The 12118-nt window shown below is 47.3% G+C and overlaps 1 protein-coding gene across 1 annotated transcript in view; it reads left to right on the forward strand.

Moving 5' to 3' along the window:
• LOC119849173 (corticotropin-releasing factor receptor 1) overlaps positions 1 to 12118 on the forward strand; it is a 120759-nt gene that overhangs the window by 60424 nt on the left and 48217 nt on the right. The window contains exon 3 of the mRNA XM_038385990.2: positions 8050 to 8169. Coding sequence (XP_038241918.1) covers positions 8050 to 8169 — 120 coding nt within the window. The remainder of the gene's footprint in view (positions 1 to 8049; positions 8170 to 12118) is intronic.

A 12118-nucleotide genomic window follows, 5' to 3' on the forward strand; every position in this document is an offset into this window, starting at 1 on the left:
AGCGCACGTGAAGGGTGCCAGACTGATGTCCCTGTGGGTGACGCCATCTTGGCAGAAAACGGGCACTGCCTGGGCAGTCAAGCATCCCAGGCGAACCCTGCCCTAGGGATATCCGGCCATTCCAGCCTGGGCGCCATCCTGTCACTGAAACAGGGTCGAGGGGCCACAATCCCTACTTTGGGCAGATCCCCTTGAGCCCCTTGGGCAACACGAAGGGGGCAGACATCACCTGTGAGTCCCCTGCTGGAGGAGGGCCCTGTGGGCATTCAGCCAGCATAACTGGTTTGCCCCCCTCCCTGCAGCCCCTGGCACAGTCTGGGCTTGGGAGGGGGAGTAGCAGCCGCGCCCTGGACTCCAGCTATCCAGAGGTGGTGCATGATCCCTGTGGGACTGCTGCCAGCAGGTGGAAGTTAGAACAACCCCTAGAGCTAGGGCAGCAAATCAGGGGCCACAACTGGCTGTTGGGGTCCATATTTTCCTCCTTTCTCTGCTCCTGGGCTGCCCAGGGGGGCTGTTTGAAGGAGAGGGGCCATCCTGTGTTAGCCCCCCGGGTTCAATGCTCCTTCCCTGCTTTCACTGGACTCCCGCAGCCCGGCTGGGAAGTAGCCAACGGAGCAGCCACAGTGGCTCTCCTCCCTTTCTTGCAATGCGACAGGTGGCCACTGAGTGAGCTGCTGAGGAGCTGCTGCAGAGCCGGGAGCTCTAGGCTGGGAGCTGGGATGGTCCCAGCTCACTTTAGAGCTCCCCCAGGGCTGCTCAGGATGGTGACCTAGAGGCAAAAGGCTCCATAGTTCCTTCCAAATCTCCCCTGAGCCATCTGTCCCCACCACTGTCTGAGCTTGGACATTAACTGATCTGCCACTGGCCACAGCACTGGCTTAGCTGCTCCGCCTCAGGCCAGCTGCTGGGATGTCCCATCCCCACCTGGCCGTTGCCAATTGCCCGGACGTGCAGTTTATAGAGAAGCAGTCCCAGAAAGGCAGCTGCTCTCAGCTCTCTGTACACCAGCCACGGTGATGGGGCCTGAGGGGCAGCTCCGGCAGCGGGATTGATTTATGGGGTTTGTTTATTGCCTGATACCATAAATCTTTAATCTGCGGAGACACGGGACCCGGCTGACCACTCTGTTTCAGGGTCAAGGATGGGGAGCTGACTGCTTGGCAGAACAGGGAGCTGAACCACCAGACAAATGCCCATTGCACGCTGGGCCCGGGACAGGGCTGGAGATGAAGCAGGGGCCTATTTCATCCTGAATAGTGGTGGTTGCATTAGAGGACCCTGAGAGGAAGGATGGGCCAATGGGTAGATCACTTGCCTTGGGCTTGGCAGCCTCTGGGTCAAGTCACTGCTGTGCCACAGATTCCCTATGTGACTTTGGGTAAGTCCCTTTGTCTCTCTGCCTTGATTCCCCATCTGTACAGTGCCCTCCCTCCCAGAGGCATTGGGATGCTTAAATACAAAGAAGGGTCGAAGGTGTTCAGGTACTACCTAGGGGGCATATAAATATGGGGAGATGTTAAATGGTAGAAAAGTGAGGGGAGGTTTACACAGTCCCCTCTCCCAGTAGAAACCGCAGCCTCCAGAGTGCGTGTACCATTCTGGCATAGCCCCCTGGATCTCCTGCTAGTTGATAATTCTCTATTGAGATCTGTCAGTTGTTAATTCATTTCTTTTGGGCCCATATTCATTTTGTGTAGTGCTAATTCTTTCATCAGAAAGTCGTGAGGTACGATGTCAAAATGCCTTCTGGAAATGTAAGTATATTATATCAAGACAGCTGCCTTTATCAACCACACTTGGAACCGACTCACATCTGTCTGACAAGATCTAAATTCCATGAAAACTATGTTGGCTGGTATTAATTATATTTCCATCTTCCTTTCATTTTTTCATTGATAGCGCACCATATCAGCCATTCCATTATTATGCCTGGGGTCAATGTCCAGCTACGTAAACCTTTAGTTATTCAGGTCATTCTGTTTATCCTTTATAAATATTATGCTTCATTCAGTAGCCAATGACTTCTCATTTTTCAGCGCTGCATCACTTTGCAAACCTCATGCCTCCCGGCTGACCTGTGATGTAGATGGGTGATAAGCCCCATTTTACAAATGGGGAAACTGAGGCACATGTAGTTAAATGGGATCTGCCCAAGATCACACAGCAAGTCAGAATTACCATCATGATTATTTCCCAAGGAATGGGCAATTTAAGGTTGCTACAGCAACATAAACATTAGCAAAAATAGAGTTACAATTAAAAACACCTCGCCACAAAAAATATGGAATTGTTCCCAAAACTCTGAAGACTTTCACAATTCGTAAGTAGAACAATTGGGAAATGATTTTTTTTCCTGCAATAATTTTTTTGAGGAAAACAACATTTTTTCAGCACATTGTTTTTAAAGGACTCCAGGTTTTCATCAAAAAATCATCAAACGGTCCTCTGTGAAAACAGAATCTTTTTCCACAAATATTTGAATTTTATCAAAACTCCAATTTTTGGCCAATTTTTTTTGGCCAGCTTTATTCATACGCAATGTAGGAGAAATGTAGACACATAAACATGAACATTAAAATGTCCAGTTGCAACCATAGCTCCCGCACAATGCACTGCAGCTACCAGGATAAACTTGGGTCTATTCTGCTCTCATATCAGCAAAAGTATGGAGTAACTCCATTCAAGTCCTAGGTAGAATTGATTTAACTGAGCTCAGATTCAGGCCCACAGTATTTGAGATGTGGAGTTACTGAAAGCCAGTTAGAAAAGAATGAAACCACTCATTTCAGCCCAGAAAGTGCTGCTGTATCTTCAATAACTATAAGTGCTTTGCACTAAACCACACAAACACCTTTCAAAGTCTGTTGCACACCCCTCTTCAAACTGCAGAATGTTAATTATTGAATTATGTTGACATGACACAGAGAAATCGGTTTTGTATCTAATCCTCAGCTGTAGCAAAGACATATTTTGCTACAGAACATCCTGTACTATGTTAAAAATATATATAAATAACTCTGCAATCTGGCCTCAATAAAGCCTAAATTAACACACTGTGCTTTCATTAGCCATATTAGCCATGGCCCGGATAGAACTGATTTCCTGTACAATATCACAGTTTACTGAGCGCTAAACCCACACCAAGAAAAGGAGGTCAGAGTTAAAGCCACCATTAAAATTTTATGTTGAATTATTCCGCCTGCAATGCACTGAAAATCTTTTCACGCAAAAGGTGTTACGCACATAGCACTATGGGTGCAGAATTATTTTCAGCCCCAAAAGCGACTTGCTTAATCCCGGGTGCCACGAATGGACTCCAGCCAATGAACATGTGCCCAAAACATTGTGAGCCTCACAAAGGCAGCATGAAGCACAAACTCCCTCTGGGTTCTTCTAGAGGACCCAGTGCTTGAAAACTGAATAAAGACCAACCAAAGGACCCCTGGTGGGATGGGGAGGTTGCAAAGGAGTAATGGGGATGGGAGGCGAGTCCCACAGAAGGAAGAGCTGTTGATTTTTCCCAGTACAAGCTCTGAGCTGGTGGACTGGGTTGTGAAACAACTACTGGCATCAAATGAGTTAATATAACTATGTGTTATACCCTGGTAACCATGAAGCTGCCAACTTCCCCTACTTGAACTTAAACTCTGTGCCACCAGAAACCCCCCAATACCTTGTTATTCTCTCAGTGTATAAATGATTTTTTTGCTGGTTCTACAGTCGTGGCGACTGAAGGCCACAGTTAGTGCATGTCCTTCCACCAAGGCTCAGCCTTGAAAGACCCCACTTCAAGCTCCTTGGCCCATTCAGTCCTTCCTTGGCCAGCAGATGGGCCATGTTTCCAGAGTGGGTTTTATAACAAGTCCTGCAACTAGGGCTGGTTGAAAAATTTTCATCAAAACTGTTTTTTAAAAGCAAATTGGCTTTTCAGCTAAACAAAATTTGTCATGAAAAGTGTCTGCCTTCTTTGAAAATGTTGTGGGTTGTTTTTTTTGTCAAAAAACCAACAAATCTGTATGTAGATAAGTTGTCGTGATGCCTCATGGGAGCTGTAGTTCAGCTGCCTCGTGTCCTCATTCTCCTTCATGAGCCAGCTTCCATGGTCAGACTACATCTCCCATGATGCACCATATACAGGGACTCCCAGGATACAACTGCCTTTTCTCACTCTGGGGGAGACCATGTTGCATCATGGGAAATGTAGTCTGACCAAGGAACCTGCCTTATAGAGGGGGATGGGCGTATGAGGCAAGTGAACTACAACTCCCATGAGGCAATTGCAGCAAATTTCCTAATTGAAATGTTTTGGTATTCATAGAATCATAGAATATCAGGGTTGGAAGGGACCTCAGGAGGTCATCTAGTCCAACCCCCTGCTCAAAGCAGGACCAGTCCCCAACTAAATCATCCCAGCTAGGGCTTTGTCAAGCCTGACCTTAAAAACTTCTAAGCAAGGAGATTCCACCACCTCCCTAGGTAACGCATTCCAGTGTTTCACCACCCTCCTAGTGAAAAAGTTTTTCCTAATAGCCAACCTAAACCTCCCCCACTGCAACTTGAGACTAGTACTCCTTGTTCTGTCATCTACTACCACTGACAACAGTCTAGATCCTCCTCTTTGGAACCCCCTTTGAGGTAGTTGAAAGCAGCTATCAAATCCCCCCTCATTCTTCTCTTCTACAGACTAAACAATGCCAGTTTCCTCAGCCTCTCCTCATAAATCATGTGTTCCAGTCCTCTAATCATTTTTGTTGCCCTCCGCTGGACTCTTTCCAATTTTTCCACATCCTTCTTCTAGTGTGGGGCCCAAAATTGGACACAGTACTCCAGATGAGGCCTCACCAATGTCGAATAGAGGGGAACAATCACATCCCTCGATCTCCTGGCAATGCCCCTACTTATACATCACAAAATGCCATTGGCCTTCTTGGCAACAAGGGCATACTGTTGACTCATATCCAGCTTCTCGTCCACTGTAACCCCTAGGTCCTTTTCTGCAGAACGGCTGCTTAGCCAGTCGGTCCCCCAGCCCGTAGCAGTGCATGGGATTCCTCCATCCTAAGTGCAGGACTCTGCACTTGTCCTTGTTGAACCTCAAAAGATTTCTTTTGGCCCAATCCTCTAATTTGTCTAGGTCCCTCTGTATCCTATCCTTACCCTCCAGAGTATCTACCTCTCCTCCCAGTTTAGTGTCATCTGCAAACTTGCTGAGGGTGCAATCCACACCATCCTCCAGATCATTTATGAAGATATTGAACAAAACCGGCCTGAGGACCAAGCTTTGGGGCACTCCACTTGATACCAGCTGCCAACTAGACATGGAGCCATTGATCACTACCCATTGAGCCCAACAATCTAGCCAACTTTCTATCCACCTTATAGTCCATTCATCCAGCCCATACTTCTTTAACTTGCTGGCAAGAATACTGTGGGAGACTGTGTCAAAAGCTTTGCTAAAGTCAAGGACCAACACGTCCACTGCTTTCTCCTCATCCACAAAGCCAGTTATCTCATCATAAAAGGCGATTAGATTAGTCAGGCATGACTTGCCCTTGGTGAATCCATGCTGACTGTTCCTGATCACTTTCCTCTCCTCAAAGTGCTTCAGAATTGATTCCTTGAGGACCTGCTCCATGATTTTTCCAGGGACTGAGGTAAGGCTGACTGGCCTATAGTTCCCAGGATCCTCCTTTTTCCCTTTTTTAAAGATGGGCACCACATTAGTCTTTTTCCAGTCATCCGGGACTTTCCCCAATCTCCATGAGTTTTCAAAGATAATGTCCAATGGCTCTGCAGTCACATCCGCCAACTCCTTTAGCACTCTCGGTTGGAGCGCATCTAGCCCCATGGACTTGTGCTTGTCCAGCTTTTCTAAATAGTCCCAAACCACTTCTTTCTCCACAGAGGGCTGGTCACCTCCTCCCCATGCTGTGCTGCCCAATGCAGCAGTCTGGGAGCTGACCTTGTTTGTGAAGACAGAGGCAAAAAAAGCATTGAGTACATTAGCTTTTTCCACATCCTCTGTCACTAGGTTGCCTCCCTCATTCAGGAAGGCACCCACATGTTCCTTGACTTTCTTCTTGTTGCTAACATACCTGAAGAAACCCTTCTTGTTACTCTTAACATCTCTTGCTAGCTGCAACTCCAGGTGTGATTTAGCCTTCCTGATTTCACTCCTGCATGCCCGAGAAATATTTTTATATTCTTCCCTGGTCATTTGTCCAATCTTCCACTTCTTGTAAGCTTCTTTTTTTGTGTTTAAGATCAGCAAGGATTTCACTGTGAAGCCAAGCTGGTCACCTGCCATAGTTGCCATTCTTTCTACACATCGGGATGGTTTGTCCCTGTAACCTCAATAAGGATTCTTTAAAATACAGCCAGCTCTCCTGGACTCCTTTCCCCCTCATGTTATTCTCCCAGGGGATCCTGCCCATCAGTTCCCTGAGGGAGTCAAAGTCTGCTTTTCTGAAGTCCAGGGTCCATATTCTGCTGCTCTCCTTTCTTCCCTGTGTCAGGATCCTGAACTCGACCATCTCATGGTCACTGCCTCCCAGGTTCCCATCCACTTTTGCTTCCCCTACTAATTCTTCCCAGTTTTTGAGCAGCAGGTCAAGAAAAGCTCTGCCCCTAGTTGGTTCCTCCAGCATTTGCACCAGGAAATTGTCCCCTACACTTTCCAAAAACTTCCTGGATTGTCCGTGCACCGCTGTATTGCTCTCCCAGCAGATATCAGGGTGATTGAAGTCTCCCATGAGAACCAGAGCCTGCGATCTAGTAACTTCCATGAGTTGCTGGAAGAAAACCTCATCCACCTCATCCCCCTGGTCCGCTGGTCTATAGCAGACTCCCACCACGACATCACCCTTGTTGCTCACACTTCTAAATTTAATCCAGAGACTCTCAGGTTTTTCTGCAGTTGCATACTTTGGCTCTGAGCAGTTATACTGGTCCCTTACATACAATGCAACTCCCCCACCTTTTCTGCCCTGCCTGTCCTTCCGGAACAGTTTATATCCATCCATGACAGTACTCCAGTCATGTGAGTTATCCCACCAAGTCTCTGTTATTCATGCACACACACATACAAACACCCCATTTTCCAACCAGCTCTAAACAATTCATTATACTTAAGTTGGCAGGAAGCTCTCATTTATTGTCACAACTTTTGGTTCCTTCTCACCCAGGAGAGCTGAACCACCCAGCTGAGACTGAAAGTCTCTGCTGCTTCTCTCCAATTGCAAGTCCACCCAGGCCCGCTTTTTATAATCCACTTTGCATCAGAGTGTGAAACACAGGTATCCCCAGACAGACTCAGACCCAGGATAGGGCAAGCATTTTCCCGGTCACACCTATGGTCAAGCTAGTCCAGTTCCTGGGCTTGCCTTCACTAGGAAAATAAGTGTGTTTCTACAATGAGATAAGCACTTGCACGTTAGCTGTCTAGCTGTAAAACCCGAGTGGAAACAAAGCAACCTTGATAGAGGGATAGTTGCACCTCAGTGTAGCTGATTGAGATGAAGGAGGAGGGTTTAAGGCAGGAGTTCCCACACTGTGGTACATGAGCTTGATGTTCCATCCATTTGCTTCGCAACAAGTTTTTAAGAAGGTTGTACATGAACCAGTGCAGTTTCAGAGCCAGTGGTGTGGGGTTTAACCACAACCAGCTACAGCAAGGTAACACTTCCCTGTGCCTCGTCTCCACTGAGAACTTGCAACGCTGTGGATATTTCAAGTTAGCTATCTTATAAGAGAGACCCCTTTTTTTCCTAGTGAAGAAACAGGCTCTGACAGTGGCCAACAATGACTGCTTCAGAGGAAGAAAGCTCCCAGTGTGTTAGGAGATAATGGGATGCAGCGAGCAGCTGGGGACGAGAATGGGATACAGTGAGAAGCTCCTCTATCCCGCCAGCAACAAATCCCCTGGCCCACCATACCCCCGGCTCTGCAGGGTTCAGTCCCTTTGCTCTGTTAACCAAGGGGTGCTGCAGGTGGGAGCTCCAGTCCATTCACTTTGGGATCTCTGTTAACCCTCTCCCCTGTCTCTCCCAGGTCTCCAGTGCAACGCATCAATAGACCTGATTGGTACATGCTGGCCCCGGAGTGCTGTGGGGCAGCTGGTGGCCCGCCCTTGCCCCGAATACTTCTATGGAGTCCGATACAACACCACAAGTAAGGCACGTGGGGCGGGGCGGGGGAGGGAATAGGAAGGCGGCAGCAGCACCAGGGTCACTGACCCCCAGGGATGAGTTTGGCATCAGTTGCACACACACCGGGCTATGACAGGGCAATGGGGCAAAGAGAAAACCCCATTCCTGGCTACCTGGCTTGTGCTTCATTTGTGGTTGGTATTGGCACCTGCCCAGTACATGAAAGGTGGGGCCGCACCCTGTTCTCATTGTGCCAAGCCCAGCGACAGCAGTTCAGTCAGATGTTTCAGACCATCTGTTGGGTGCTGTAGGTTTGAGGAGGGAACCCAGTCACCCCATGTGTGGTATCACATGGGAACATTGCCAGTCTGTCTTAGACCCAAGGCCTGCCTAGTCCAGGAACCTGTGTCTGGCAGATGCTTCAGGGGAAGAGGCAAGAAAGCCTGGAGTGGGTAGATGTGCCCCCTACATTAGGTTTCATCCTGGTATCTAATAGTCACTGAATGTCTTAAACCTCAGAACATGAGGTTTAATATCCCTTCCCAATTATTGTTAGCATTAAATATGGTAATTCTGGGAAGCTTTGTTACCATGTAAACACCCAATCCTTTTTGGATTGTGCTAAGATCTTGGCTTCAGAAGCATCATGTAGCAATGAGTTCCACAGGCTAATTCATTATGTGAAAACATATTTCCTTTGACCTGTTTTGAATTTGCCACCTTTCAATTACATTGACTGTTCCCTTGTCCTTGGGTGAGGAGACCGGGAGAACAGAGGCACCCAGTTCTATGTTTGCTAGCCCATTCATCCCCTTTGTGTAAACAGTGGGCCTCCACGTTCTGACACTTGGCCAGTGCTAGCCACTGCTGGACACCAGGCAAGAGGCTAAGAGTCAGAGAGTTTACAGCCAGAAGGTACCACCAGATCATCTAGTCTGACCTCCTGCATAGCACAGACCACCAGCACCACCCGGCACTGGCACACTAAACCCAACAACCAAAATGAGACCAAAATATTACAACCCACCAGAATGGTGTGTGGGGAGCAGGAGGGCATTGCAGTGGCAATACTTCTGATAGTCCTAGCCAAGATGGCAACTCCTGTTGCATGGGATGAACATCATCTTCCTTCGCTGCTATATAGCCCTTTCCATCCATTGATTCAAAGCACTTGACAAAGGAGTTCAGCAGCATTATCCCCGCTTTACAGATGGGGAAACTGAGTCCTTCCTCCATCCCTTCTGGGGTGCAGTTCACTCTCAGGTGCTTCTGCAGGAATGGCTCCCCAGAAAGGGGATGGGTTAGGAGGAAAGACTCAGTTTTGCCACTTGTAACATGGGGTTAATGCTGCTACACTCCTTTGGGAGGCTGACACTCTGATGCACTACAGCTCTGCACTTAGAGAGAGGAAGGATGGTCCTGGAGTTAGAACATTGCTCTACTACAGACCTCTTTTGTGACCTTGGGCAAGTCACTTAGTCTTTCTGTGCCTCAGGTCCCCTTGTGTAAACTAGGAATAGGAGCACTGTCCTACTTCACCAAGGGGTCATGAGGAGTTAAAGACTGTGTGGTGTTTAGATATCATGGTGGCGGGAAATAAGCACTGTATATCCATATCAATGTGCTTGAAGAAAGAGTAGTAGGTTATTACCTAAAGTGCCCGGATCAGCGTCAGGAGTAAATATGTGGGTAGAAAGCTGGTCTGTCCCCCTGTTTTTATGATTGATCACGTCCTTCTACAGAGAAAAGTGTAAATGCTCCAAGCTCCCTCGGACATAAGGGGCCTGAAGGGAACTGTTTTCTGCTTATTCTTGTTCACGACATTTTAATGAAAATTGCTTGAAAATGGCTGATGCCGTTTTGCTGAGCGCCAGAGATTGGGGGGGCGGGTGGGGAAAAACCTCAAGTCTGGTTAATAGCTAAGGCATGGAGAAGGGTATCTTTTTTCCCCATAAAAGTGCTGATAATTGTCAACCAAAAAAAAAAACCTCCATCAGAAAGATGAATTATCCCCAGCTCTCCCAGGGAACAGGATAGTCGGTTTATATTTTGTTAATGTTCTTAAGCTGCTGATTATCATGATTGTACACATGGCGTTATTTTTAATGATTTAATGATGATGCCACCTTTGTGATGTCAGCTAGTTGTCATGGGGACTTTCTGGCAATGCTTCTTTGCAAGACCGCATAGATTTGTTTGTTTGATCTCTGGGGTGACTTCATTGTTGGGAAGGTAGCTTTGCTCAGTGAAATTGAGCAGGTTTGTTTTCCTCCTGCCTGACTCTGCTTTGATGTCTTCATTGTTTGGTAAAGCATATTACAGTGCCTCGCTAGTGGCTTTGCAACCCAGCCCCACTAGCCATCCTCGTCAGTTTATTAGGAGGGGAGATGAGCTCACAGACAAAGGACTGTGCAAAAAGATGTAAGGGATGCTGGTCACATTTTCCTATCACTTTCATGTCCTTTGGGTTCCCATTTCCTTACAATTTCATGAGCTACATTTATACTAAGCGAGGCTGAGCAATAGGGTGAGCCTCGGTCATTTCAGAGCTATCTATTTATCTGAGGTCCCCATTATCTTAGTATCAGAGCCTCTCACAATCTTCATCCTCACAACACCCCTGTGAGGTCGGGCAGTGCTCTTATCTCCATTTTACAGATGGAAAAGAGAGGCCTCAAACATATTGAGATTCTTCATTAACACTGCTTAAAATGGAAGGCTAAAGTTTGGAACCTGGGTCCACCCAAGTCTGGGGCTGGAGCCTAGACCAGTGCACCAGCCTTCCACATACCCGTCATTTGGAAATTTCTGAGCATCTTGGGTCTGCGGAGCAGGGCTGGAAATCTTCCACGAGGTCTGCAACCTCTGCTCATGTGAGGAGGCCACGGGATCTCCCAGGGCTGCCGCCTCTTCTGTGATGCCTTTGAAAAAGAAGCCAGCCAAGTGAGACATGTGTATTCAAAAAGTGATCTTCTGACTGTAAAAAGAAAAGGAGTACTTGTGGCACCTTAGAGACTAACAAATTTATTAGAGCATAAACTTTCGTGAGCTACAGCTCACTTCGATGAAGTGAGCTGTAGCTCACGAAAGTTTATGCTCTAATAAATTTGTTAGTCTCTAAGGTGCCACAAGTACTCCTTTTCTTTTTGTGAATACAGACTAACACGGCTGCTACTCTGAAACCTGTGATTATGCTTCTGACTGTAGTGAGTCTGACTAGCACATTGTATGTCAGCCTGAGTTAGACCCCAATCCAGCAAACACGAGTCGCCTCTACTTAATCATATGATCCCATGGACATAGATTCTAACGCAGAAAGGGACCAGTCCAATCAACCAGTCTGACCTCCTGTATAACACAAGCCAGGGAACTGCCCCAAAATAATTCCTAGAGCAGATCTGACATCACAGGCACTCCTTGCCTTGTGCCAGGGCTGCCAGGTCGGGCCCACAAAATGGGCTAGGACTGGTGGGAAATCTTGTGGCTAAACTATTTTTCGATGGTGAGTCAGGTGTTTGGCTAAATGATGCTCTTTCACAAGGAAGTGCTTTCCACAGAAAATTTCCAAATCTCATCGCAAACACTTTTGGCTGAAAATTGTAGTTTTTCAGCCGGCGGAACATTTTCTTATCTTTGATTTTTGGAGGAAAAGTCCACATTTCCCATGGGGGGCAGCGGGAAGAGGCCATTTCTTCACCAGCTCTAAATGTGAGCTGTTAGAGAGCACCTAAATCCCATTTGAAAATTAAACTTAGGCTCCTAAATCAGTTAGGTCTTGCAATGCTAAGCACAGCAACAGCTAAATACCTTTAAAAATCTGGGACCCGTCCACACAGTCCACAGCAGCGAGCCTCCCAGCCCAGATAGACAGACTCAGGCTCGCACTGAAAATAGCTGTGTAGACATTGAGGCTTGGGCTCTGAAGCCTAGGGAGGGGGTGGGCTTCAGAGCCTGAATTCAACATCTATACG

The sequence above is a fragment of the Dermochelys coriacea genome, chromosome 27 (assembly GCF_009764565.3).
Source record: "Dermochelys coriacea isolate rDerCor1 chromosome 27, rDerCor1.pri.v4, whole genome shotgun sequence".
Lineage (NCBI taxonomy): Eukaryota > Metazoa > Chordata > Testudines > Dermochelyidae > Dermochelys > Dermochelys coriacea.